Source organism: Oryctolagus cuniculus, chromosome 7 (assembly GCF_051225735.1).
Source record: "Oryctolagus cuniculus isolate XC-2025 breed Fujian yellow rabbit chromosome 7, ASM5122573v1, whole genome shotgun sequence".
Lineage (NCBI taxonomy): Eukaryota > Metazoa > Chordata > Mammalia > Lagomorpha > Leporidae > Oryctolagus > Oryctolagus cuniculus.
The window spans coordinates 47,834,755-47,860,567 of NC_142873.1; the positions used below are offsets into that span (position 1 = coordinate 47,834,755).

Genomic DNA, 25,813 nt, shown 5'->3' on the forward strand with positions numbered 1-25,813 from the left:
AGACTATGGCTGTGTCACACTCTCATTCCTGAATCAGTCTTTCTAAGCAGAGGGATGCAAAGTTTTGAAGGGCTAGCCTTGGGACCTGTGCCGACCCCAAAGCTATGGGTAAGGTTGGTTCTATCTTAAGCCCAGGAGAGTGTGTGGGTGTGAGGGGAAGGGAAACCTCATTTTAAAATCAGAATGCTGTTACCACAAGAAGGGGAAATGGAAACTAGGTGGCAAAAACAGTGTACATTTCACATTTTAGACATTCTTTATTTTTTTTAAAGATTTATTTATTTACTTGAGAGGCATAGTTACGGACAGAGAGAAGGGGAGATGAAGAGGAAGGTCTTCCATCCCCTGTTTCACACACCAGATGGCCGCAATGGCCAGATCTGAGCCGATCTGAAGCCAGGAGCTAGGAGCTTCTTCTGGGTCTCCCACGCAGGTGCAGGGGCCCAAGCACTAGGGGGCATCTTCTACTGCTTTCCCAGGCCATAGCAGGGAGCTGGTATATAAGAGGAGCAGCCGGGACACAAACTGGCACACATATGGGATGCTGGTGCTGCAGGCTGCGGCTTATCGGACTGCACTACAGCACCAGCCCAGAAAACTTAAATGAAGCACAAATATTATAGGTCCAAAGGAGAAGCTGAATAGAATTTTCTACAAGTTTATGTAGAAAAAAGCACTATAAATAAGGTTAAAAGACAAATGGAAGAATGACAGATATTCTTAGCTAATCTGTCAAAGAATAGTAGCCAGAATTAAAAAAAAAAAAAAAAACAACTTCTACAAATCACTAAGGAAAAGCAATGGTACAATAGAAAAATCAGCAGGCCGGCGCCGCGGCTCACTAGGCTAATCCTCCGCCTTGCGGCGCCGGCACACTGGTTCTAGTCCCGGTCGGGGCGCCGGATTCTGTCCCAGTTGCCCCTCTTCCAGGCCAGCTCTCTGCTGTGGCCAGGGAGTGCAGTGGAGGATGGCCCAAGTGCTTGGGCCCTGCACCCCATGGGAGACCAGGATAAGTACCTGGCTCCTGCCATCAGATCAGCGCGGTGTGCCGGCCGCACTGCGCCGGCCGCAGCGGCCATTGGAGGGTGAACCAACAGCAAAGGAAGACCTTTCTCTCTGTCTCTCTCTCTCTCACTGTCCACTCTGCCTGTCAAAAAATAAAAAAAAAATAATAAAAAAATCAGCAAACAAAATGAACAGGCAATTCACAGGACACTCAAATGATTAATAAATATGTGGAAAGATGCTCAACCTCATTATTAATTAGGACAATGAAAATTTAAAATAATGGTAGTTCATCTTGCTCCCACTTCACCCTAGCACACTAGCAGTTAAATGTATATGCACGAATCTCTTTTCATGACCATACTAACATACATGTGTATTTTTTGACAGGCAGAGTTAGTGAGAGAGAGAGAGAGAGAGAGAGAGAATGGTCTTCCTTCCGTTGGTTCACCCCCCCAAATGGCCACTACAGCCAGCGCGCTGTGCTGATCCGAAGGCAGGAGCCAGGTGCTTCCTCCTGGTCTCCCATGCGGGTGCAGGGCCCAAGGACTTGGGCCATCCTCCACTGCACTCTCGTGCCACAGCAGAGAGCTGGCCTGGAAGAGGGGAAACCGGGACAGAACCGGCACCCCAACCGGGACTAGAACCCGGTGTGCTGGCACCGCAGGCGGAGGATTAGCTAGTGAGGCGTGGCGCCGGCCCATATATGTGTATTTTTAAAAAAGGTATTTTAAGGGTGAGCATTTGGCACAACAGTTAAGATGCCACTTGGGATGCTTGCATCCCATATCGGAGTGTCTGGGTTCGAGTACTGCCTCAGCTGCAGATCCAGCGTCCTGCACCCTGGAGACAGCAAGCTGATAGCTCCTGGCTTTCACCCGGCCCAGCCCTCCTGGCAGGTGTTTGAGGAATAAACCAGCTGGTGGAAGATTCTCTCTCTCTCTGTCTCTCTCTCTCTCTCTGACTTTCAAATAAATAAAGGGGCGGTGTGTGTGTGTGTGTGTGTGTGTGTGTGACAGGTTTAGTTGCCCCGGCACCTGCAATACAAGTATCCCATATGGATGCCAGTTGGCATCCTGGCTGCTTCACTTTCAATCCAGCTCTCTGCTGTGGCCTGGGAAAGCAGCAGCAGATGGCCCAAGTGCTTGAGCACCTGCACCCACATGGGAGACCCATAGGAAGCTCCTGGCTCCTGGCTTCAGTGTGGTCTACCCTGGCCCACCCTGGCTGTTGCAGCCTTCTGGGGAGTAACCCAATAGATGGAAGTTTTCTCTCTGTCTCTCCCTCTTTCTCTGTAACTCTGACTTTCAAATAAATAAATACATCTTTATTTTTAAAACAATTCCTCTCTTCATGAATGGCAAGGACCTGAAATAAAAATTAAACTCCACTTCCCTCAATTTAGTAAATCATGGATGTACTGTGTTAAAGGGATGAGAAATCATAGAAGGAGCTCAGATTTCAGGAGTTTAATCTTTATCTCTTCCTAAATTTTTTCCAACTCAAAAATGGCATTGATAATAAATTTAATTAGCAGTAAACTTAATGGAGGAGTAAACTCGTACTGCCCTAATTCACTGAGTTAGTTCTATTGATCTCTTCTACTGGGGGCTCTTTCTGATGACTTACTGTTCCCACGTTGTCCCTAACACCATAGGAAGTGGCCCAGGGCAGCTGATCTCATCAGATTTGAAATGAAACTGAAATGAAAGTGCAGTTCCTCACTGTGCACGTCTCATGTGACAGGTCCCATTTTCTTTTTGAAGTTAGTTCAATTGGAAATCTCCTTGCTACCCTGGAAATCTTTGAAGAGAGCACAGCAAGTCATTGGCACTACTATGGGAACACCTGCTGGTTCTGTTCTGTATGTACTGTATTATTTTTCTCTCCTTTGGTCCTTAAACACTCTCTGTTTATATTTTAGGCGGGCTTGCCTGCCAGATTTTAAATCTTTGGTTTCAGGAACTAAAGTAAAAAACCATGCCACTCAATGTGCCTCTTCTCTTTCTAAATAAAAAGAATTTATTTTTGAAAAGTTAATGTCTGACCACCTAATCTTGAGGCTGAAGCAATGTACGTTCTTACGTGGTTAAACTTCCAGCCGTTTTTAGAAATGGAAAAGAAAGTAAAATTCCGGTTGAGGAAGTCAGTTACTGAATATCTGTTAAGGTCTCTTGGACTTTAGAAGTGGTGTTTTAAAAAATGATCACCTTTGAAATAGACATTTGAGCACTGAAAAAAAGGTTACAAAAGGAACATGACTTAAGGATGTTAAAGCAGTAGTCGGGAGTTGTGTTCCAACCACCTCTAAAAGTGGTGGTTATTTAAACAGATCCATGAACAACTCATGTGCTCAGAACTTACGAAAAACACTGATTTTTCAGAGGCCGGTCCTCTTCTCGGAGATTATCTTTTGTTTTTTGAAAGGAGGGAAGGATTTCTCTTGATTTGATTATTTGGCCAATTCTGGGAAGCCCCTGCTTTGTAACCTCCTTGATGTGTTTGGTTTGCTAAACATTGGGAAATCTCCGGAAGCCACTTTTTAAAAGTATTACTGTTCAGTCGGAATAGTCCTTCAGACATAATTCTGCAGTTATTCCCAGTGACCTTACACCCCAGGAACTTTCCTGTAGAATTCTGATTTAGAATTTTCAGTCCCTTTGCTGACTTTGCATTGCTGTTTTATGTGACAAAAATAGGAGTATATGGTCACACTAGAGGCCGCTAATAGCTATGAATTCTGCTACCTTTCCTTAAACAGAATGAAATGGCTGGTCTGGGCGCTTCTGGTGTGTTCCTCCACAGTGGCACAGTTGCACAGAGACCCTACCCTGGATCACCACTGGCATCTCTGGAAGAAAGCCTACGGCAAGCAATACAAGGAAAAGGTACGCAGGATTGCCGCTCGAGCCACGCACCTTGGCCCCGGAACCCTACTTTCTCTCTCTCAAAATTTTGTTCTTACAAGGAGTGTTTTCAATAAATATTGTGTATTCATTTATTGCCAAATCCTTCAGTACTATAAAGCAGGAAACAAAACAAAGTCCTTATTATGATGGTGTTTACATTGAAGTCAGAGAAAAAGGAAATAAGTACGTAAACAGGCAGGTGCAGAGCGTGTTGGAGGAGAGCTGTGGTAGAGAAAAATAAAGCAAGGCATGAGTGGCAGTGCGAGAAGTTGCACCCAAGACAGGACCAGCAGAGAAGGCCCCGCCGCCGTGAAGGTGACCTTTGAGAAGAGAACTGACTGGAGCAGGAGGGACAATGGAAGGAAGGTCCCAGGCCAAAGGAAAGGGAGTGCACAGTTCTGAAGAAGGTGCGCCCTGGTGTGTTTGAGGAACAAAAGTGCTGTATGGCCGGCGCCGCGGCTCACTAGGCTAATCCTCCGCCTTGCGGCGCGGGCACACTGGTTCTAGTCCCGGTCAAGGTACCGGATTCTGTCCCAGTTTGCCCCTCTTCCAGGCCAGCTCTCTGCTGTGGCCAGGGAGTGCAGTGGAGGATGGCCCAAGTGCTTGGGCCCTGCACCCCATGGGAGACCAGGATAAGTACCTGGCTCCTGCCATCAGATCAGCGCGGTGCACCGGCAGCAGCACGCCGGCCGCGGCGGCCATTGGAGGGTGAACCAACGGCAAAGGAAGACCTTTCTCTCTGTCTCTCTCTCTCTCACTGTCCACTCTGCCTGTCAAAAAAAAAAAAAAAAAAAAGTGCTGTATCTAGTCCCTGGCACATGGAAGTGCTACTGCATGGTCTTTCTTCACTCTCACTTCCTACTTTGCACTTTGTTTTTTATTTCAAAGCATACATGTTTTTTTGTTGTTGTTGTTGTTTTTTGTTTGTTTGTTTTGTTTTTGACAGGCAGAGTGGACAGTGAGAGAGAGAGACAGAGAGAAAGGTCTTCCTTTGCCGTTGGTTCACCCTCCAATGGCCACCACGGCCTGCACGCTGTGGCCGGCGCACCGCGCTGATCCGAAGGCAGGAGCCAGGTGCTTCTCCTGGTCTCCCATGGGGTGCAGGGCCCAAGCACTTGGGCCATCCTCCACTGCACTCCTGGGCCACAGCAGAGAGCTGGCCTGGAAGAGGGGCAACCGGGACAGAATCCGGCACCCCGACCGGGACTAGAACCCGGTGTGCTGGCGCCGCTAGGCGGAGGATTAGCCTATTGAGTTGCTCGGCCACGTGTTTTTTTGTTTGTTTGTTTGTTTTTTTCACTTTTTCTTTTTATTTAGTAAATATAAATTTCCAAAGTACAGTTAATGGATTACAATGGCTCCCCCCCATAATTTCCCTCCCGCTCACATCCCTCCCATCTCCCGCTCCCTCTCCCATTCCATTCACATCAAGATTCATTTTCAATTATCTTTATATACAGAAGCTCAATTTAGTATATATTAAGTAAAGATTTCATCAGTTTGCACCCACACAGAAACACAAAGTGTAAAATACTGTTTCAGTACTAGTTATAGCATTACTTCACATTGGACAACACATTAAGGACAGATCCCACATGAGAAGTAAGTACACAGTGACTCCTGTTGTTGACTTAACAATTTGACACTCTTGTTTATGGCGTCAGAAATCTCCCTAGGCTCTAGGCATGAGTTGCCAAGGCTATGGAAGCCTTTTGAGTTCGCCGACTTCGATCTTATTCCGACAGGGTCATAGTCAAAGTGGAAGGAAGTTCTCTCCTCCCTTCAGAGAAAGGTACCCCCTTCTTTGATGGCCCCGTTACATGTTTGGTTTTAAAACTTTAACTCTAGGCTTCAAATAGCTGAGTCTTAGAACTATATATTATGTGTTCACTTGCAAACTAGCATAATATATTTAGTTGATATAATTATGTATAAAAATGACACTTAGCAGGTCATGCACTCCAAATTTTCTGTTTATTTGTGTATTTATAAAGAACAAATGATAATTATATGTATTTTGGAGTACAATGCAATTTTATGCTACATATGTACACTGTGGTACGATTAAATCAAGCTAAGTTTCATCCATCACCTCACATACCCAGCCTTTCTTTGTTGTATGTTTAAAAATCTACTCTTTTGGCAGTTTTGAAATATGTATTATTACTGAGCTAGTCTCCATGCTGTGCAGCAGAACACTGGAACCTGTTCATCCTCACGTCTGGACTGCCCTCTCTCCTCCCTCTCCACTCGTCCCCAGGCCGCTAGTAACCACCATTCTAGTCTCTGCGTCTATGACCCTGACTTGTTCAGATTCTACATGTGAGATCATCTGGCACTTGCCTTTATGTCCCTGGATGATTTCATGTAGCATAATGTCCTCTAGATTGACCCATGTTCTTCTCTCTAAAGGCTGAACAGTACTCCATTACAGTATATACTATAGTCTCTCTCTCTCTCTCTTTTTTTAAGATTTTATTTATTTATTTGAGAGGTAGAGTTACAGACAGTGAGAGGGAGAGACAGAGAGAAAGGTCTTCCCTCTGTTGGTTCACTCCCTGCAATGGCTAGAGCTGAGCGGATCTGAAGCCAGGAGCCAGGTGCCTCCTCCAGGTCTCCCATGCGGGTGCAGGGGCCAAGCACTTGGGCCATCTTCTACTGCTTTGCCAGGCCATAGCAGAGAGCAGGATTGGAAGGGAGGCATCCGGAACTAGTACCGGTGCCCACATGGGATGCTGGCACTGCTGGCGGAGGACTACACCGTAGTCTCTTTATCCGCTCACCCACCGACTGACACTAGGGTTGAGTCTGTGTCTCAGCTACTGTGAACAGTGCTGCAGTGAATACGGCGGTGCAGATCTCTCTCCGTCACACTGATTTCATTTCATTTGGAGACAGAGCCAGAAGTGGGGCGGCTAGATCATATGATAATTCTATATTTAGTTTTCTGATAAGCCCATTTTCCAAACTGGCTGTACTAATTTACATTCCCACCAAGAATGCACAGGGGTCTCTTTTCTCTACATCCTCACTAAAGCTTATCTTCCCTCCTTTTGATTATAGCCGTTCTAACACATGTGAAGTCATAGCTCATCGGAGGTTTAATGTGCATTTTCCTGATGATTAGTGATGCTGGAGAGGACTTCCTGTACTGTGTTTGATAGAAATGGCGATGGGCAGGTGTTTGGCTCGCAGTAGAGACATCCACAGCACATATTGGAGTGCCTGGGTTCAATTCCCAGCTCCAGTTCCCAGTTCTAGCTTCCTGCCAAGGCAGATCCTGGAAGGTCGTGGTGAGGGTTCAAGTAGTTGGTTCCCTGGCATCCACATGGGAGATCTAGACTGAGTTCCTGGCTTCTGGCTTCACCCAATACAGTCCTGGATGTTGTAGTCATTTGAGACATAGATTAGCAGATGGGAACTATATCTGTCTCTCTGCCTGTAAAATAAATATAATATATAATAGATTTTTTAAAAACAGGAGCAGGGGACAAGCATTGTGATATAGTGGGCTAAGCTACTGTGTAGGCCACCCACATCCCACATAAGAATGCCTGGTTCGGGCCGGCGCCGCAGCTCACTAGGCTAATCCTCCGCCTAGCGGCGCCGGCACACCGGGTTCTAGTCCCGGTCGGGGCGCCGGATTCTGTCCCGGTTGCCCCTCTTCCAGGCCAGCCCTCTGCTGTGGCCAGGGAGTGCAGTGGAGGATGGCCCAGGTGCTTGGGCCCTGCACCCCATGGGAGACCAGGAAAAGCACCTGGCTCCTGGCTCCTGCCATCGGATCAGCGCGGTGTGCCGGCCGCTGCGGCCATTGGAGGGTGAACCAATGGCAAAAGGAAGACCTTTCTCTCTGTCTCTCTCTCTCACTGTCCACTCTGCCTGTCAAAAAAAAAAAAAAAAAAAAAAGCCTGGTTCAAGTTCCAGCTACTCCATACTCTGATCCAACTTCCTGCTAATGCATCTGATCCCATTTCTGCTAAAGGGAGGCAGTGGGAGATGGCTCAGCTTGAGTTCCTGCCACCCACACAGGAGACCTGGCTCCTTGCTTTGCTCTGGTCCTGTCCTGGTTTTTGCAGGCATTTGGGGAGTAAACCAGTGAATGGAAAATCGCTTTCTCAGTCTGTCTCTCCCTCTTTCTCTGTCACTCTGCCTTTCAAATAAATAACAAATAAATCTTTTTAGAAAATAGTAGTGGAAATTTGGCACAGCAGTTAAGACACTGCTTGGGACACTCATACTGCACTTCAGAGTGTCTGGGTTCGAGTCCCAGCTCTGCTCCCCATTCTAGTTTACTGCTAAGGATCTGCCGTTGTGGGAATTGAGAGTGAACTACAAAAGGGAAATCTTTCTCTGCCTGCTTCTGTCTCTCTGCCTTTCAAATAAATAAAAATAATTAACTAAATAATACAAAAATCAACTAGCGATATTAAAAAAAAAAGAAATGGAAGAATGGGCTTCCTAGTCTTTATCTTAAAAAAAAAAAGAAGAAGAAAGAAATTATTTGTCCTGAAAGTCAGACTTAATGAGAGACAGAGAGATCTTCCAGCTATTAGTTCATTCCCCAAATGGCTGCAATGGCCAGCACTGGGCTAGATGGAAGCCAGAACCCAGGAGCCAGGAACTTTATCCAGGTCTTCCCACATGGAGACACAAACACTTGGGCCATCTTCCGTCGCTTTTCCCAGGCCATTAGCAGTGAGCTGGATTGAAAGTGGAAAAGCTAGGACTTTGAACCAGCGCCCGTATGGGATGGCCAGCATTGCAGGCAGCAACTTTACCTGCTAAGCAACTACACCGGCCCCCCTAGTCTTTTCCTGATCTTAGAGAAATGGCCTTTAACTTTTCACTGCTGAGTATGATGTTAGCTGTGGAACTGCCAGGCGTGGCCTTTATTGTGTTGAGGAACATTCCTTCTATAATTAATTAATTAATTTGAAAGGCAGAGTTACAGAGAGGCAAAAAGAGAGAGACAGAGAGAGATACTATTTGCCAGTTTATTTCCCAAATGCCCACAGCAGCCAGGGCTGGGCTCCACCCATTGATTCTCTCCCCAAGTGGCTGCAGTGGCCTGAGCTGCGCAGATCCGAAGCATGCGTGCCTATTACATGCATCACTGGGGTAATAGTAAAACCTCGCTCCCAGGGACATGGAACTGCAGCCATACTTGCCACCTGGAACCAGGTTCTGGGTCTGGGCTCACCCATGCAGTGAAATGTGGCAATACAGAGTTGTTAACAGCTCACTGGGGTCACAGCTTATTGGAAATTCTGGCTTTAGTGGTGATGGTGGTAGGATTTCAGCTGTTCTAGGATGCACCGCTGTACATTGTATTCTATGTAAATGAAGATCCTAAAGGACAAGAAAATCAGCTGCCAGTATATGAATTCACTATGGTAAAAGGAAAGCAACAGGGGGCTGGTGCTGTGGCATAGCAGGAAAAACTGTCGCCTGCAGTGTCGGCATCCCATATGCGTGCCAGAGTGAGTCTCAGCAGCTCCACTTCAGATCCAGCTCCCTGCTCATGCACCTGGAACAGCAGCAGAATATGGCCCAAGTGCTTGGGCCCCTGCACTCATGTGGGAGATCTAGATAAAGCTCCTGGCTCCTGGCTTCAGTCTGGCCCTGCCCTGGCTATTGTGGCCATCTGGGGAGTGAACCAGCAGATCCAAGACCTCTCTCTCTCTCTCTCTCTCTCTCTGCCTCTGCCTCTGCCTCTCCCTCTCTGTAATTTTGACTTTCAAATAAATATTTTTTTGAAAATGAAAACAATATAAGAAAAATTACTTCAAAAGTTATAGATGGGGCCAGCATTGTGGTATAGGGAATAAGCCGCTGCCTGCAGTGCTGGCATACCATGAGGGGTCTCAGCTCCTCCACTTCCAGTCCAGCTCTCTGCCGTGGCCTGCGAAAGCAGTAGAGGATGGCCCAAACACCTGGGCCCCTGAACTCCCATGGAAGACCTGGAAGAAGCTCCTGGCTCTTGGCTTTGGATCACCCCGGCTCCGGCCATGGCTGCTATTTGGGGAGTGAACCAGTGGATGGAAGACCTCTCTCTTTTTGTCTCTGCCTCTGTCTCTCTGTAGCTGTGCCTTTCAAATTAATAAATAAATCTTTAAAAAAAATCTATAAAGATGAAATGAGGGACCAGCATTGAGGTATGGTGGGTTAGGCCTGCATGCTGCATCCCATATGGGTGCCAGTTTGAGTCCCAGCTGCTCTACTTCTGATCCAGCTCTCTGCTGTGGCCTGGAAAAGCAGCAGAAGATGGCCTCAGTCCTTGGGCCCCTGCACCCACATGGGAGAGCTGGAAGAAGATACTGGCTCCTGGTTTTGGTCTGACCCCACCCTAGTGGTTGTGGCCACTGGGGAGTGAATCAGTGGACGGAATCTCTCTCTCTCTCTCTCTCTCTCTCTCTCTCTTTCTCTGTCTCTCCCTCTCTCTCTTTAACTTTACTTTAAATGGATAAAATAAGTCTCTTTAAAAAGAAAAGATTAAGTGAGCTTATCTTATCACCTATAAAGAATAGGCTTCAACAGACAACAGTTACTTTAAAAAAAAAAAAAAAACTGGGTCTATATCAAACTCTAAAGTTTTTTGTGTTAAAAACTGGTGAGAAGTTTTTTTTTTTTTTTTTTTTTTTTTTTTTTTTTTTTGCAGGCAGAGTGGACAGTGAGAGAGAGAGACAGAGAGAAAGGTCCTCCTTTTTGCCGTTGGTTCACCCTCCAATGGCGCTGTGGCCGGCGCACCACGCTGATCTGATGGCAGGAGCCAGGTGCTTCTCCTGGTCTCCCATGGGGTGCAGGGCCCAAGCACTTGGGCCATCCTCCACTGCCTTCCCAGGCCATAGCAGAGAGCTGGCCTGGAAGAGGGACAACCGGGACAGAATCTGGCGCCCCGACCGGGACTAGAACCCGGTGTGCCGGTGCCGCTAGGTGGAGGATTAGCCTAGTGAGGCGCAGCACCAGCCCTTTTCCTTTATTTTTATTTATTTATTTATTTTTTTGACAGGCAGAGTGGACAGTGAGAGAGAGAGACAGAGAGAAAGGTCTTCCTTTGCCGTTGGTTCACCCTCCAATGGCCGCTCAGCCGGCGCGCTGTGGCCAGCGCACCGCGCTGATCCGATGGCAGGAGCCAGGAGCCAGGTGCTTTTCCTGGTCTCCCATGGGGTGCAGGGCCCAAGCACTTGGGCCATCCCCCACTGCACTCCCTGGCCACAGCAGAGGGCTAGCCTGGAAGAGGGGCAACCGGGACAGAATCCGGCGCCCCGACTGGGACTAGAACCCGGTGTGCCTGCGCCGCAAGGCGGAGGATTAGCCTAGTGAGCCGCGGCGCCGGCTTATTTTTTCTTTATTTTTAAGATTTATTTATTTGAAAGAATTACAGAGAGGCAGAGGCAGAGAGAGCGAGAAGACTTCCATCTACTGGTTCACTCCCCAAATGGCTGCAATGGCTGGAGCTGGGCTGATCCGAATGCAGGAGCCAGGAGCTTCTTCTGGGTCTCCCATGCAGGTGCAGGGGCCCAAGCACTTGGGCCATCTTCTGCTTTCCCATGCCATAGCAGAGAACTGGATCAGAAGTGGAGCAGCCAGGACTTGAACCAGCGCCCACATGGGATGCCGGCACTGCAGGCAGTGGCTTCATTTGCTACTCCACAGTGCTGGCCCCAACAGTTTCTTAAAAAAAAAAAAAAAAAAAAAAAGCTTTTTAACTTATTAAGGTAGAAATGTATTATGTATATAATAAAATGATACTAATCACCATCAAAACAATTAAGGGCAAGAATTAAGATTTATGTGATTTTAGCAGCTATCTTGGATATATTCATTTATTTCCATTTTCCTAGACAGGCTCACATTGGATTTTAGAATGCTTCCTAAAATACTGCTTTCATTGTTGGACACTTACTTGTCCAGGACACAGTATAACTATATTATTTTTCTTTATATTGTAGAATGAAGAAGCAGCACGGCGTCTCATCTGGGAGAAGAATCTGAAGTTTGTGACGCTTCACAACCTGGAGCACTCCATGGGAATGCACTCGTATGACGTGGGCATGAACCACCTGGCAGACATGGTGGGTGAATCACAGATAACCCTGCTTCCACGTCTAGGAAAGCACGATTTCTGCCCGCCCACCCCTGGCTCATGACAATTCAAGTTCAGTACAAAGAAGGGCATAGTCACCTGTGCACTGGGTTAGAAGACAGTAGAATTCAAGCACACAAGAATTTGTAAGGAAATTCCTCATTTAATTCCTATGTCGATCACTTTTTCTTAATAATTCTCTGATTTATAGGAAATTTTAAACTCACAGTTGTTGAATTTAGTTATTTGTTTATTTACTTATTTTTTATTTAATTCCAGAAAGCATTACCTAAAGACAATTCATGGTGTTTTATAGTAAATGACCAGACTTACTTAAGTCTAAATAGATATTTTACTGGAATCTATCTACTTTCTAAATGGGAGCATATGGCTTTTTAAAATCACAATCAGCCTTGAGTTTAGATTCTGTTCTACCCCACCGAACTTCCCCATTGTGGCCAAAGTTCAGAATCATAGTGCTCTTTGCAAGAGAACACACTAGGAAGACCAAATTCCTACTTAAATGCGAGAGGCTCCTTCGTAATTCTTTCTCACAAGGGAAGCCGACTTGGCCCACTTTTTAAACACCTCTTTTATAAAATTCTGCCTCAATGTAACTTCCAGTTTTTACCATTTTCTTTTTCCCTTTCCCAGTGAGGTTGCCTAACTGGGTGCTGGCGCAAAGTGCAGGACTAGAGAGACGCTTGCCCCGCCTCAGCAGACAGTCAGGAGAACCTGTATTGCTCACAACCACAGCTGGTTTTTCTTGGTTTTTAGTTGTATTCACAATTACAGTTACTAGGATAGTTTAAGCAGGAAGTAGAATATAAGTGAAAGGGATGTATATTTGCTTTGCAGACCAGCGAAGAAGTGGTGTCTTTGATGAGTTCCCTGAGAATTCCCCACCAGTGGCCGAGAAACGTCACTTACAAGTTAAACCCCAATCAGAAATTGCCTGATTCTGTGGACTGGAGAGAGAGGGGGTGTGTCACTGAAGTGAAATATCAGGTGAGTATCATCAGCCCCAACCTCTGCACCCTAGGGAAACCTCTCTTCCCTAATGCTTAGTCTCGTCACATCGATTGACAGTGAATCTCACAGCCCCTTCCTTGATTTATTAATTAATTTTCTTATTAATTTTGCTATTCTCCTCTTTCCAACTAAATTGTAACTCTTGGAGTGCAAGGATTACACATTAGATTTTATATATAACCTCCACAGTGCTTAAAAGGCCAGTGATTAAGAGCCACCTTCAACAAAGCTGTGAACTAAGCAGATAGGTGTCCAAGGCAAACTTCCAGTGCTCCTTGTATCTAATGGCTGTGTTGGCCTCCCGCTGAGCCGCTTGCCTGAGACGGAGTATCCCTTGTGTGAGAGAAGCCTGCGCTGAAAGCTCTCTCTCCATCTCACTTACAAACGTCAAGGCTGAAGGAGAGGAAATAGATTCAGTGGCCTATAAATTGTACCAGTGAAGTATAATTTGAGGCTAGGCTTGTGTTATTAGAATAGGAATTATGTGCTTTGTAAAACTGTTGTTCCTATGTTGTCATATTTTCCCTTAGCTTGCTTTGGATTGATTGATTGATTGATTTGGGGGTGGTGCTGCTGTGCAGGCATCACAGTTCAATTCCCAGCTGCTCTACTTCAGATCAGGCTCCCTGCTAATGCTCCTGGGAAAGTAGCAGAAAATGGCTTGTGTGCTTGGGCCCCTGCACCACGTGGGAGACCTGGAGGAAGCTCCTTTCTCCTGGCTTCAGCCTGGCCTAGCTGTAGCTTTTGAGGCCATTCAGGGAATGAGCCAGCAGATGGAAGATCCTCTCTCTGCCTCTGTCTCTCCCTCTCTGTAACCTTGCCTTTCAAATAAATAAATAAATCTTAAAAGTAAATAAATAAATACATAAATAATGAAGATAAGTCAGAAATCCTTTTTTTAAAGGAGGGGGAAAAGATTTATTTGTTTATTTGGGAGTTAGAGTTACAGAGAGCAAGGGAGAGGCAGGGAGAGAGATCTTCCGCCCGCTGATTCACTACCCAAATGACTGCAATGTCCAGGGCTGGGTCAGGCCAAGGTCAGGAGCCAGAGGCTTTCTCTGGGTCTCCTATGTGAGTGACAAGGGCACAAGCACTTGGGCTATCCTCTACTGCTTTTCCCAAGCCATTAGCAGGCTGTTGGATCAGAAGTGGAGCAGCCGAGACTTGAACTGGTGCCCATAGGGGTGCTGGCATCACAGGCAGCAGCCTGACCCACTACACCACAATGCCTGGCCCCAGTTTGCTTGTTTTTAAAAAAAGCTACAAAAGGGGCTGGCACTGTGGTGAAGCTGCCACCTGCAGTGCCAGCATCCCATATCAGTGCCAGTTGGAGAGAGACCCAGCTACTCCACTTCCAATCCAGCCCTCTGCTATGCCCTGAGAAAGAAGTAGAAGTCCTTGGGCCCCTGTACCACGTGGCAGACCCGGAAGAAACTCCTGGTTCCTGGTTTCGGTTCGGTGTAGCTCTTGCTGTTGCAGCCATTTGGGGAGTGAACCAGTGGATGGAAGACCTCTCTCTTTCTGTCTCTCTCTCTCTGCCTCTGCCTCTCTGTAACTCTGCCTTTCAAATAAATAAGTAAATCTTTAAAAAAAAAGTTTAGGAAGATTCAATTAACTATATATGTAGTTGTTAACTCTGAGTAATTTTTTTAAAAAGATTTATTTATTTATTCGAAAGTCAGAGTTACACAGAGAGAGAGAGGCAGAGAGAGAGAGAGGTCTTCCATCCACTGGTTCACTCCCCAGTTGGCTGCAATGTCCGGAGCTGTGCTGATCCGAAGCCAGGAGCCGGGAGCTTCCTCCGGGTCTCCCATGCAGGTGTGGGGGCCCAAGGCCTTGGGCCATCCATCTTCTACTGCTTTCTCAGGCCATAGCAGAGAGCTGAATCGGAAATGGAGCATTAGCGCTCTTATGGGATGCCGGTGCTTCAGGCCAGGGTGTTAACCTGCTGCGCCACAGCACTGGCCCCAACTCTGAGTAATTTAATGAGCTCCTTTCCCTGGCTACTTGAATTTTTAAAATTTTTATTGATTGATTAATTTGAAAAGGAGAGAGACAGGCAGCAGTCAGAACTTCCATCCATTCATTCACTCCCCAAATACTCACAATTGCCAGGCTGGGCCACAGCCAAAGCTAGGAGCTGGGAACTCAATCCAGGTCTCCCAAGTGTATAGCAAGAACACAGTTACTTGAACCGTGACCTGCTGCCTCCCAAGGCGTACATTAGCAGAAAGCTGGAACCAGGAGCACAGCCAGGGTGAACCCAGGCACTCTAGTGTGGAATGTGGTGGGTATTCCAATCAGAATCTTAATGCTAGGCAAAACATGAACCTTTGCTTGCATTTTAATGGACATTTTTGCTTTAACCAATAGAAATTTGCTTCCTTTGGGTAGAGAGCAAGATGGGAGGAGGGGAGAAAAGAGAGAAAGAGCAGTTATGATGGGTGCTCTACACCTTTTTAAACTAAAGCAGCTTTGCATTTTTCTGCTTATGCCTCCTCATAAAATAACATTTCATCACATTTCTGAGGATAACAATGTTTGAAAAACACTAATTTGGGGCTGGCATTTGGCCTAGCAGGTTAGACCACCACCTGTGACACTGGCATACCATATGAGAGCTGGTTTGAGTCCTGTTTGCTCCACTACTGATCCAGCTCCTTGCTAATGCACCTGGGAAAGCAGGAGGGGGTGGTCCAAGTACTTGGGTCCCTGCTGCCCACATGAGAGACCTGGATGAAGCTCGTGGCTCCTGGCTTTGGCCCAGCCCAGTCTCAGGCATTAAGGCCATTTGGGGTGTGAACCAGCAGATGGAAAATCTCTCCTTCTCTGTGTCTATCTTTCCCTCTCTCTATAACTCTGCCTTTCATATAAATAGATAAATAAATAAGTAAATCTTTTTTAAAAATAAGGTTTCCTTCCTTTTTAAATTAAAATAAAATGCTAATTTGAAGTTAAATCTTATATGTTTCAGATGCCATATGGCAGCAGGAAAGGTATTTTAGGGCAAGTAAGTCATCCAGACTCCACTAAGTCACTTTACTATAGGTATCTATCCTTACTTAGGAGTGAAGAGGGGTGGAATTTGAACATGCTCAGGGAGTACTGTTTCTCAACATATTTTCATATGTCCATTGTACTCTGAGTTGTCTTTTGCAGATCTTTTTTGTTCCTTCAAATGTATTTGAGAGGCAAGGAGACACGCAGATAAATATATATATATATATATAGAGAGAGAGAGAGAGAGAGAGAATGCTTTCATCTTGTGGTTCACTCCCCAAATGCCTACAACCCTCAGGGCGGAGCTGGGAGCCAGTAATTCAATCTGGATCTCCCACTGGGTGGCAGGAGCCCATCACTTGAGCCATCACTGCTGTTTCCCAGCATCTGCGTTGGAGTCCAAGAGGTAGAGTTGGTTACCCAATCCACAAATTATGATAAGGGATAAGGGTATCTTACCCAGTGCCCAACCACAAGGCTAAATGCTTGCCACCATTTGTAAATCTTTATCAAGGTTGGACCTTGCCTAGAGAACAATTAAACATTGTCTAAGAGAAAAGGAGACTGGGAACTGTCAAGAGCTCTTCACACAGCCAGCCCTGTTGTGTTATGGAAATCACCTTCTCTGACGCATTGCCTTTGCGACTTCGCCTCTGTTTTAGGGTTCTTGTGGTGCTTGCTGGGCCTTCAGTGCCGTGGGGGCTCTGGAAGCACAGCTGAAGCTGAAGACAGGAAATCTGGTGTCTCTCAGTGCACAGAATCTGGTGGATTGCTCAACTACAAAGTACGGGAACAAAGGCTGCAATGGTGGCTTCATGACAGAGGCGTTCCAATACATCATCGATAACAACGGCATCGATTCAGAAGCTTCCTATCCCTACAAAGCCATGGTGTGTCACAGGCAAACATTTGGTGCTGCATCATGACCTCGTGCTGTCCCCTTGTCTCACCACCAAACCAATTGCTTGGGAAAGGGTGTGTGAGAGAACCGCATCAGGAATTCTTCAATTTTGCAGAGTTCTCTTTCTATGCAGTAGCTTTCTTAATTTATCAGTGGAATAATGCTTTTTTTAAAAAATAATTTATTTATTCGAGAGTTACAGAAAAAGAGGGACACACACACACACACAGAGAGAGAGAGAGAGAGAGAGAGAGAGAGAGATCTCCCACCTACTGGTTCATTCCCCAAAGGCCTGCAACAGCTGGGGCTGAGCCAGGCCAAAGTCAGGTGCCTGGAACTCCATCCAGGTCTCCACATGGGTGGCGGGGGCATAAGCACTTGGGCCATCTTCTGCTGCTGGATCAGAAGTGGACTATCCGGAACGCAAACTGTCACTCCAGTATGGGACATGGGCATTGAAAGCAGCAGCTTAACCCACTGTGTCATACTGCCTGCCCCAGAATAATGCTTTCAAACAAACCAGTAATCTGTTTTAAAACAGACTTTAAGCAAATCATCCTCAATATTCTGTGTATCTCCCTAGTTTTTTTTTTTAACTTTTTTTGTTTTAAAGATTCATTTATTTATTTGAAAGATGTGTTACAGAGAGAGCGTGAGATATATATATATATATATATATAGAGAGAGAGAGAGAGAGAGAGAAATCTTCCATCTGCTTTCACTCCCCAAGTGGCTACGATGGCCAGGGCTGGGCCAGGCTGAATCTAGGAGCCAGGAGCTTCATCTGGTTCTCCCATGTGAACAGGGACCACATGTAATATGCCCATATTATAGAAAATTTAGAAAATATTAAGATATCATTCAAAAACTTAACCATTAGTATTTTGGTTTATTTCCTTCAGACTCTTTTCCTGTTTAGCATTTAAAAAACATAACTGTATAGGGCCGGCGCCGCGGCTCACTAGGCTAATCCTCCGCCTAGCGGCGCCGGCACACCGGGTTCTAGTCCCGGTCGGGGTGCCGGATTCTGTCCCGGTTGCCCCTCTTCCAGGCCAGCCCTCTGCTGTGGCCAGGGAGTGCAGTGGAGGATGGCCCAGGTGCTTGGGCCCTGCACCCCATGGGAGACCAGGAAAAGCACCTGGCTCCTGGCTCCTGCCATCAGATCAGCGCGGTGCGCCGGCCGCAGCGCGCCAGCCGCGGAGGCCATTGGAGGGTGAACCAACGGCAAAAGGAAGACCTTTCTCTCTGTCTCTCTCTCTCACTGTCCACTCTGCCTGTCATAAAAAAAAAAAAAAACATAACTGTATATACAACAAATATGAATTTGTAACTTCCTTTCTCCCAATTGAAGTATTAGCATTTTTAATATGTATATAAAACATATGTTATTATGTTTATAAACATATATATGTCTATAAACCAACATTTAACTTGTGGGTCCTCTTTCAGGCATTACATCATCAAAAATATTTTAAAGCTCTAGTCTGGACTTTATGTCCTCTGTGTAGCATTCCCTGGCAAAACATCTCAGAGGAGAAATTGTCCTGGCAGGTTTTGCAAGTATGGAAATGTTCGTAACTTAAAACAAGAAAATCATTCAGTTTTTCCTGTCATTGGTAAAATCTAGAAATGTTAAGAAAGAAGATTCGATTTCTCTTTCTTTAAAGGAAAAAGGAGACTTAGACACTTGAAAAGGTTAAAGTGAGGAAAGATCTTGTATTTTAGATCCAGACTTAGAATACTGGTGACTTACAAGGAAGTTAAAGTATCCTTCCTTATCTGATTCATACATATTTATTATTATTATTATTATTTGCAGGATCAAAAGTGCCATTATGACTCAAAACATCGTGCTGCCACCTGTTCAAAGTACACAGAACTTCCCTTTGGCAGTGAAGAGGCCTTGAAAGAAGCTGTGGCCAATAAAGGACCTGTGTCTGTGGCTATAGATGCAAGTCATTCTTCTTTCTTCCTCTACAGAAGTGGTAAAACGTCAGATATATTATTCTCTCTCTCTCTCTCTCTTTTTTAAAATATTTATTTGTTTATTTGAAAGGCAGAGTTATGGAAGGAAAGATAGACAAAGAGAGATCTTCCAACCTCTGGTTCACTCCCCAAAAGGCCACAACAGCTAGGGCTGGTCCAGACTGAAACCAGGAGCAAGGAGCTTCTTCTGGGTCTCCCACATGGGTGCAGGGGCCCAAGCACTTGGGCCATCTTCTACTGCTTCTCCAGCCAGCTGGATCGGAGGAGGAGCAGCCAGGAGATGAACTGCTGCCCATATGGGATGTTGGCACCACAGGCAGCAGCTTTACCTGCCACAGCACCAGCCCCCATTCTTTTTTAAAAAAATTTATTTTATTTATTTGAAAGGCAGAGTTACACAGAGAAAGCAAGGAGAGACAGAAAGAAAGTTCTTCATTCTCTGACTTACTCCCCAAATGGCCAAAATGGCCAGAACTGGACCAATCTGAGGCCAGGAACTTCTTCTGGGTCTCCCACATGGGAGCAGAGGCCCAAGGACTTGGGCCATCCTCTACTGCTTTCCCAGGCCATGGCAGAGAGCCAGATTGGAAGTGGAGCTGCTGGGACTGACTCTAACCAGTGTCCACCCTGCAGGTGGCAGCTTTACTTACCATGCCACTGCGCCAACCCCTAATATTTTCTTATCATATCCTACTCTTGCACTATACAAAAGAATATTCTCCTTTGCCATCACTCTATTCCTCTGAATGTTTCCATGGGTTAAACAGACTCCTCCATTTCACAGAAGTATTTTATATCCAGTTCTAGTTAGTAATAGTAATACTTATCCAAACTTCTAACACTACATACCAAGTACTGTGTTACATTCTTTATCTCACTTAAGCCTCACAATAACCTTAATTTACAGATGAAAAAATAATGAGAAGAGTTGATTTGCCTAAAGCCATACAATCTAAAAGTGGCTGAACTAGGATTAAAACTGTATAACTAGGGACCAGCACTGTGGCATAGCGGGTCAAGCCACCGTCTGCAGTGATGGCATCCCACATGGGCAGTGGTTTGAGCCCCAGCTGCTCCACTTCCTATCCAGCTCTCTACTATGGCTGGGAAAGCAGTGGAAGATGGCCCAAGTCTTTGGGCCCCTGCACCTACGTGGGAGACTTGGCTTCTGGCTTTGAAGCAGCCCAGCTCCAGCCATTGCGGCCATCTGGGGAGTGAACCAGTGGAGGGAAGACCCCTCACCCCGACTCTGCCTCTCCCTCTCTGTAACTCTGCCTTTCAAGTAAATAAATAAATCTTTATTTTAAAGAAACTGTACAAGTAGACTGCAGAGCCTGTGCATGAACTTTATATAGTAGGTAGAGCACAGCAGGATGTATAATATAACTATATAAAACTGAAGTGTATTTTCTGAGCAATCACTAAAGGTAGGACATTGTATTAGATGAAGTTGAAGGCTATAATATATATATATATATATTTTTTTTTTGACAAGCAGAGTGGACAGTGAGAGAGAGACAGAGAGAAAGGTCTTCCTTTTCCATTGGTTCACCCTCCAATGGCCGCTGCAGCCAGTGCACTGTGGCCAGTGCACCGCGCTGATCTGAAGCCAGGAGCCAGATGATTCTCCTGGTCTCCCATGCGGGTGCAGGGCCCAAGGACCTGGGCCATCCTCCACTGCCTTCCTGGGCCACAGCAGAGAGCTGGACTGGAAGAGGAGCAACTGGGACAGAATCTGGCGCCCCGACCGGGACTAGAACCTGGAGTGCCGGTGCTGCAGGCAGAGGATTAGCCTATTGAGCTGCGGCGCCGGCGGCTATAAGATATTTTTAAAATCTCCACTTAGGTATTTAATTTAGTTAAAAGTGAAAATATATGGAGCAAACAATTCAGGAATATATGCAAAGAAGTACAATAACTGACTGCATATAGGTTGAAATAATTATTAAAAGGTTGTAGATTATCAAAGAAAGCTTTTGAGGGAACTAAAACTGATGTGACTATAAGAAAATTGACAAATACAGTTTTGAAGGGAAAGAATTTTGAACTCTGGAGAGTTTAAGAGTTTATGTTCCTAACATTTTAATTAACTTTTGTCATATATCCAAAACAATATATTAAAAAGTAATAGCATTCTCGCCGGCGCCGCAGCTCACTAGGCTAATCCTCCGCCTAGCAGCGCCGGCACACCAGGTTCTAGTCCCAGTCGGGGCGCCAGATTCTGTCCCGGTTGCCCCTCTTCCAGGCCAGCTCTCTGCTGTGGCCAGGGAGTGCAGTGGAGGATGGCCCAGGTGCTTGGGCCCTGCACCCCATGGGAGACCAGGAAAAGCACCTGGCTCCTGGCTCCTGCCATTGGATCAGCGCGGTGCGCCGGCCGCAGCGCGCCGGCCGTGGCGGCCATTGGAGGGTGAACCAACGGCAAAGGAAGACCTTTCTCTCTGTCTCTCTCTCACTGTCTACTCTGCCTGTCAAAAAAAAAAAATTAATAGCATTCTCAAATGTCCTTTATTACCAGATAGCATTCGTCTTTCCCACCATTTTTCATTGGCAGGTGTCTATTATGAACCATCCTGTACTCAGAATGTGAATCATGGCGTACTAGCAGTTGGCTATGGTAACCTTAAGGGGAAAGACTACTGGCTTGTGAAAAACAGGTAATATATTTGTATAATAATGTGTTTTTAATTAAAACCAAGGATTCTAGGTAAACTCAACCAATGCTGTTTTGTGACTATGGTAACGATAATCATATTCCCAATGATAAACACTTACACTTCCTACAAAGTGACATTTCAAATCACTCAGTAGCCCCATTTCTTCACTTTTTATTCTGCCATCTTCTCCTTGTTTTCATAGTTTATCTTCTGCAATACTTCTCTAATTATCCTTGTTAGTCTCCATGATGAACACTTATTCTACTTAGCCCCTACATGTTGGTATTTCCCCCAGGGCTTTATTCTCTGCCTATAGGTGCTGGTTCAAGTCTCGGCTGCTCCACTTCCAATCCAGCTCCCTGCTAATGTGCCTGGGAAAGCATTGGAGGATGGCCCAAGTACTTGGGCCCCTGCACCCATTTGGGAGACCCAGATGAAGCTCCTGGCTCCTGGCTTTGGTCTTGCCCACCCCTGGTCTTTATGACTATTTGGGGAGTGAACCAATGGATGGAAGATCTCTCTCCTCTCTCTCTCTGTCTCTCCCTCTCTCACTGTAACTCTGACTTTCAAATAAATAAATGTCATACCAAAAAAAAAAAAAAAGAAGAAGAACTTTTTTTATTTTTTATTTGACAGGTAGTTATAGACAGTGAGAGAGAAAGAGACAGAGAGAAAGGTCTTCTTTCAGTTGGTTCACTCCCCAAATGGCTGCCACGGCCGGTGCTGCGCCGATCCAAAGCCAGGATCCAGGTGCTTCCTCCTGGTCTCCCATGCGGGTACAGGGACCCAAGCACTTGGGCCATCCTCCACTACCTTCCTGGGCCACGGCAGAGAGCTGGACTGGAAGAGGAGCAACTGGGACTAGAACCCAGTGCCCATATGGGATGCCAGCGCCGCAAGGTGGAAGATTAACCAAGTGAGCCACGGCGCCAGCCCGAAGAAGAACTTTTGAGCATGGTTTGACACACCATGTATTTTAGGATTTCTCCATACCTGAATAGAATAGAATCTGAATTACAGCAAGGCCACTGGGGATGGAGAGAAGAAAATACACATAAAATATGATTCAGAAGCTGAGTGGACAGGGTTATGTGGACTGAGGGAAAGGAGGCTGCCCGAACTGATGCCAAGGCTTTTGTAATCAGGCCATGGTGATGGTGATACATTACCCAAAACAGGGAATGATTTTCCCTTGAGTTTCTTCCAAAATCCTTTTTGTTCTAAGCATTTTTTAAAGATTTATTTATTTATTTGAAAGGCAGAGTTACAGAGAACCAGAGGCAGAGAGAGAGAGAATCTATCATCTACTGGTTTACTCCCCAAATGTCCACAACAGCCAGAACTGGGCCCATCTGAAGCCAGGAACCAGAAGCCAGGAGCTTCTCCCAGGTCTCCCATGTGGGTCCAGGGGCCCAAGCACTTGACCCATCTTCTAAATGCTTTCCCAGGCCATAGCAGAAGTGGAGCAGCCAGGTCTCGTCCCGGAGCCCATGTGGGATGCTGCAGATCATGGTTTAACCTGAGCCACAGTGCTGGCCCCTGTGCTCAAATATTCTAAAAAGTTTAACATTGTCTTCAAAATTAAGCCTAAACTCCTGGCCAAGCATTCAAGGTTCTCCATTATCTAACTTCCCATATAGCTTTCTAGACATTTTCTCACTATGTTCTATTGTCACACTCATTCTGGCCACAGTGAATTACATACTGATTACTCCTTAAATTTGCAAATACTTGCCTGTCTCTTTCTTTATGTGTGTTTTTCATCTTTCTGAACTGTCCTTGAAGGCCATTGCTGCCTACAGAATTTCTACTGGTTGAGGGTGAACTGGGCACTGTCATACAATCTGGCAGGAGAGGAAATTGTTTCATTTCTCCCTGAAAGCAATTATAAATAAACAACATTTAAAAATGTACAAATTCTTTGTCTTATTATTTTCATTTCTTGGAATCTATATGAAGAAAATAATTCTAAATATGGGAAAACCTTTATTAATGTAAATTGTAGCTTTTATTATTATTTAGTTCAGATGGAGAGAGATAAAGAGAGAACAAATGGAGAGAAATAGATAGATAGATAGATAGATAGATAGAAAAGTGAGAAAGAGATCTCATCATTTGATTCAATCCCCAAATACCTACAAAAACCAGAACTCAATCCAAGTCTCCCATGGGATTGGCAGAAATTCAATTACTTGAGCCATTGCCACTATCTATCAGGGTTTGCATTGGCAGGAGCCAAAGCAGGGGATCAAACTCAAGTACTCTGATGTAGAACTCTGTCATCTTAACTACCAGGCCAAACACCATCCCTACATCCACTCCAACATTGCCCTCAGAGTTACTTCACATTCAAATATAAGCAAAACACATTCAAATAGGACCAGTTTGTTGTGATTGCTTTCCTTATCCAACCAGATATGAAAAAAGAACTGTATACATTGTTAACAGGTGACAGTGGAGTTTGGGTTTTATTGTAAAGGTGTTAGGGAGCCATTAAAGGGTTTTTTTTGTTTATTTTAAGATTTATTTATTTATTTGAAAGACAGAGACAGAGAGACCTTGCAGCCTCTGGTTCACTCCCTAAATGGCTGCAAGGGCTTGGGCTGGACCCGGTCAAAGCAAGGAGCTAGGAACTTCATCTGAGTCTCTCATGTGGGTGGAACGGGCCCAAGCACTTGGGCCATCTCCTGTTGCTTTGTCAGACACATTAGCAGGGAGCTGGATTGGAAGTGGAGCAGACAGAACACAAACTAGCTCCTACATGGGATGCAGGCATTGTAGCTGGTGGCTTAACCCGCCAAGCCAGTTCCCATTAAAAGTTTTTAAGCAGGGGAATAGCAATTAAGGGAAAGAAAGCCCCAAAAAGAAGCCTATGAAAGAATCTGAGAAAGAGAGCCTACAGAGAGATTAGAAAATTCAGGACACAATAGTGTTGTAAAGACAAGAGAGAACGCAAGTGGGAATAGATAACTGTGTTAAACAGTACATAGGGGCCGCCTCCGCAGCTCAATAGGCTAATCCTCCACCTGCGGCACTGGCACCTGGGATTCTAGTCCTGGTCGGGGCGCCGGATTCTGTCCCAGTTGCTCGTCTTCCAGTCCAGCTCTCTGCTGTGGGCCAGGAGGGCAGTGGAGGATGGCCCAAGTCCTTGGGCCCTGCACCCGCACGGGAGACCAGGAGAAGCACCTGGCTCCTGGCTTCAGATCAGCGTCGTGCGCTGGCCGCAGCGCGCTGGCGGCAGCAGCCATTGTGGGGTGAACCAACGGAAAAAGGAAGCCCTTTCTCTCTGTCTCTCTCTCTCACTGTCCACTCTGCCTGTAAAAAAAAAAAAAAAAAAAAAAAAAAAAAGGCAAAAAACCAGTACATAGGGAGAAAAACAAGCCCTGAAAAGCATTCAGTGAGGGCTGACATGTGGGATATTTAAGGCCTCTGAATGCACAGCCTCTAGATTATGCCACTTGTCTTCCAGAAACAAACACACTTAGCTTCTCTGCTGCATGCAAAAACAACTTCCCTTTGAGTCCTGAGCAAAAAATTTGCAAGGGCTTCCCTTTGCCTATGGAATTGAAGCACAAATTCCTCAGCCCGCTGCTCTCAGCTGTTCACAGCACGGCCCTAAAACAACCTTCTATCCTCTCTTTCCCTACTGCACCTCTCAAGATGACCAGTCTCCCTTTTCAACTAAACTTGCTGCTCTCCATCACAGTATGCATTTTCTCAATGTGCTGCTTTTATTTGTATCATAGTTATAGCCCTCAATGTGTTCTGCCTGTTATCATTTGTAACTTCGTGTTATTTCTTTTTCTAAAGCTGGGGCATCCACTTCGGTGAACAAGGATATATTCGGATGGCAAGAAACAGTAAAAATCATTGTGGGATTGCTAATTATCCCTCTTACCCAGAAATCTAGAGAATCTCTCCGTGTTAATGACAAATCAAGAATGATGAAGCACTTCTCTTCATTTTACCTGCTGCATCCAGAAAAAATGAGTGTGTCATGATCAATGAATATATTAACCAGAATACAGCTTGACTTTTCACTTTCTAAACTTAGCAGATCTCAGAAAGAAGTTTGCTAAGTAATTAATAAAGTACTGCAGATAAAACTATATGAGAATTGGTCAACCTAAGACAATCTGTTGTATTTGTTCTTGTTTTATTTTCACTCTTTAAGTCTCCTAACAGCCTTTTGTAACTTGATGGTCTAGAAGTACTTAATAAATTTGTCATTTCAAATTTC

General features: G+C 45.5%; 1 protein-coding gene across 3 annotated transcripts; it reads left to right on the plus strand.

Annotated features, from left to right (window-relative positions):
• The first annotated feature begins 2,767 nt into the window (after positions 1–2,767).
• Positions 2,768–25,813, plus strand: CTSS (cathepsin S). 3 transcript variants are annotated; one of them, XM_002715580.6, is made up of 8 exons: positions 2,768–2,869; positions 3,767–3,893; positions 11,867–11,989; positions 12,859–13,008; positions 16,695–16,922; positions 18,753–18,918; positions 21,471–21,573; positions 25,384–25,813. In XM_002715580.6, the coding sequence occupies exons 1-8, from the start codon at positions 2,844–2,846 to the stop codon at positions 25,481–25,483; spliced, it is 1,023 nt and encodes a 340-aa protein (XP_002715626.2). In that variant the 5' UTR covers positions 2,768–2,843; the 3' UTR covers positions 25,484–25,813. The 3 variants fall into 3 exon arrangements, with proteins under 3 accessions (XP_002715626.2, XP_017201393.1, XP_089156094.1); XM_017345904.4 differs by lacking the exon at positions 21,471–21,573; XM_089299968.1 differs by lacking the exon at positions 16,695–16,922.

Excerpts from the sequence above, each read along its gene's own strand:
- CTSS (XM_002715580.6), top strand. The coding sequence starts at position 2,844 with ATGGGAACACCTGCTGGTTCTGTTCT. Across the intron at positions 16,923-18,752 it reads CCTATCCCTACAAAGCCATG|GATCAAAAGTGCCATTATGA; the intron begins GTGTGTCACAGG and ends TATTATTTGCAG. Across the intron at positions 18,919-21,470 it reads TTTCTTCCTCTACAGAAGTG|GTGTCTATTATGAACCATCC; the intron begins GTAAAACGTCAG and ends TTTCATTGGCAG.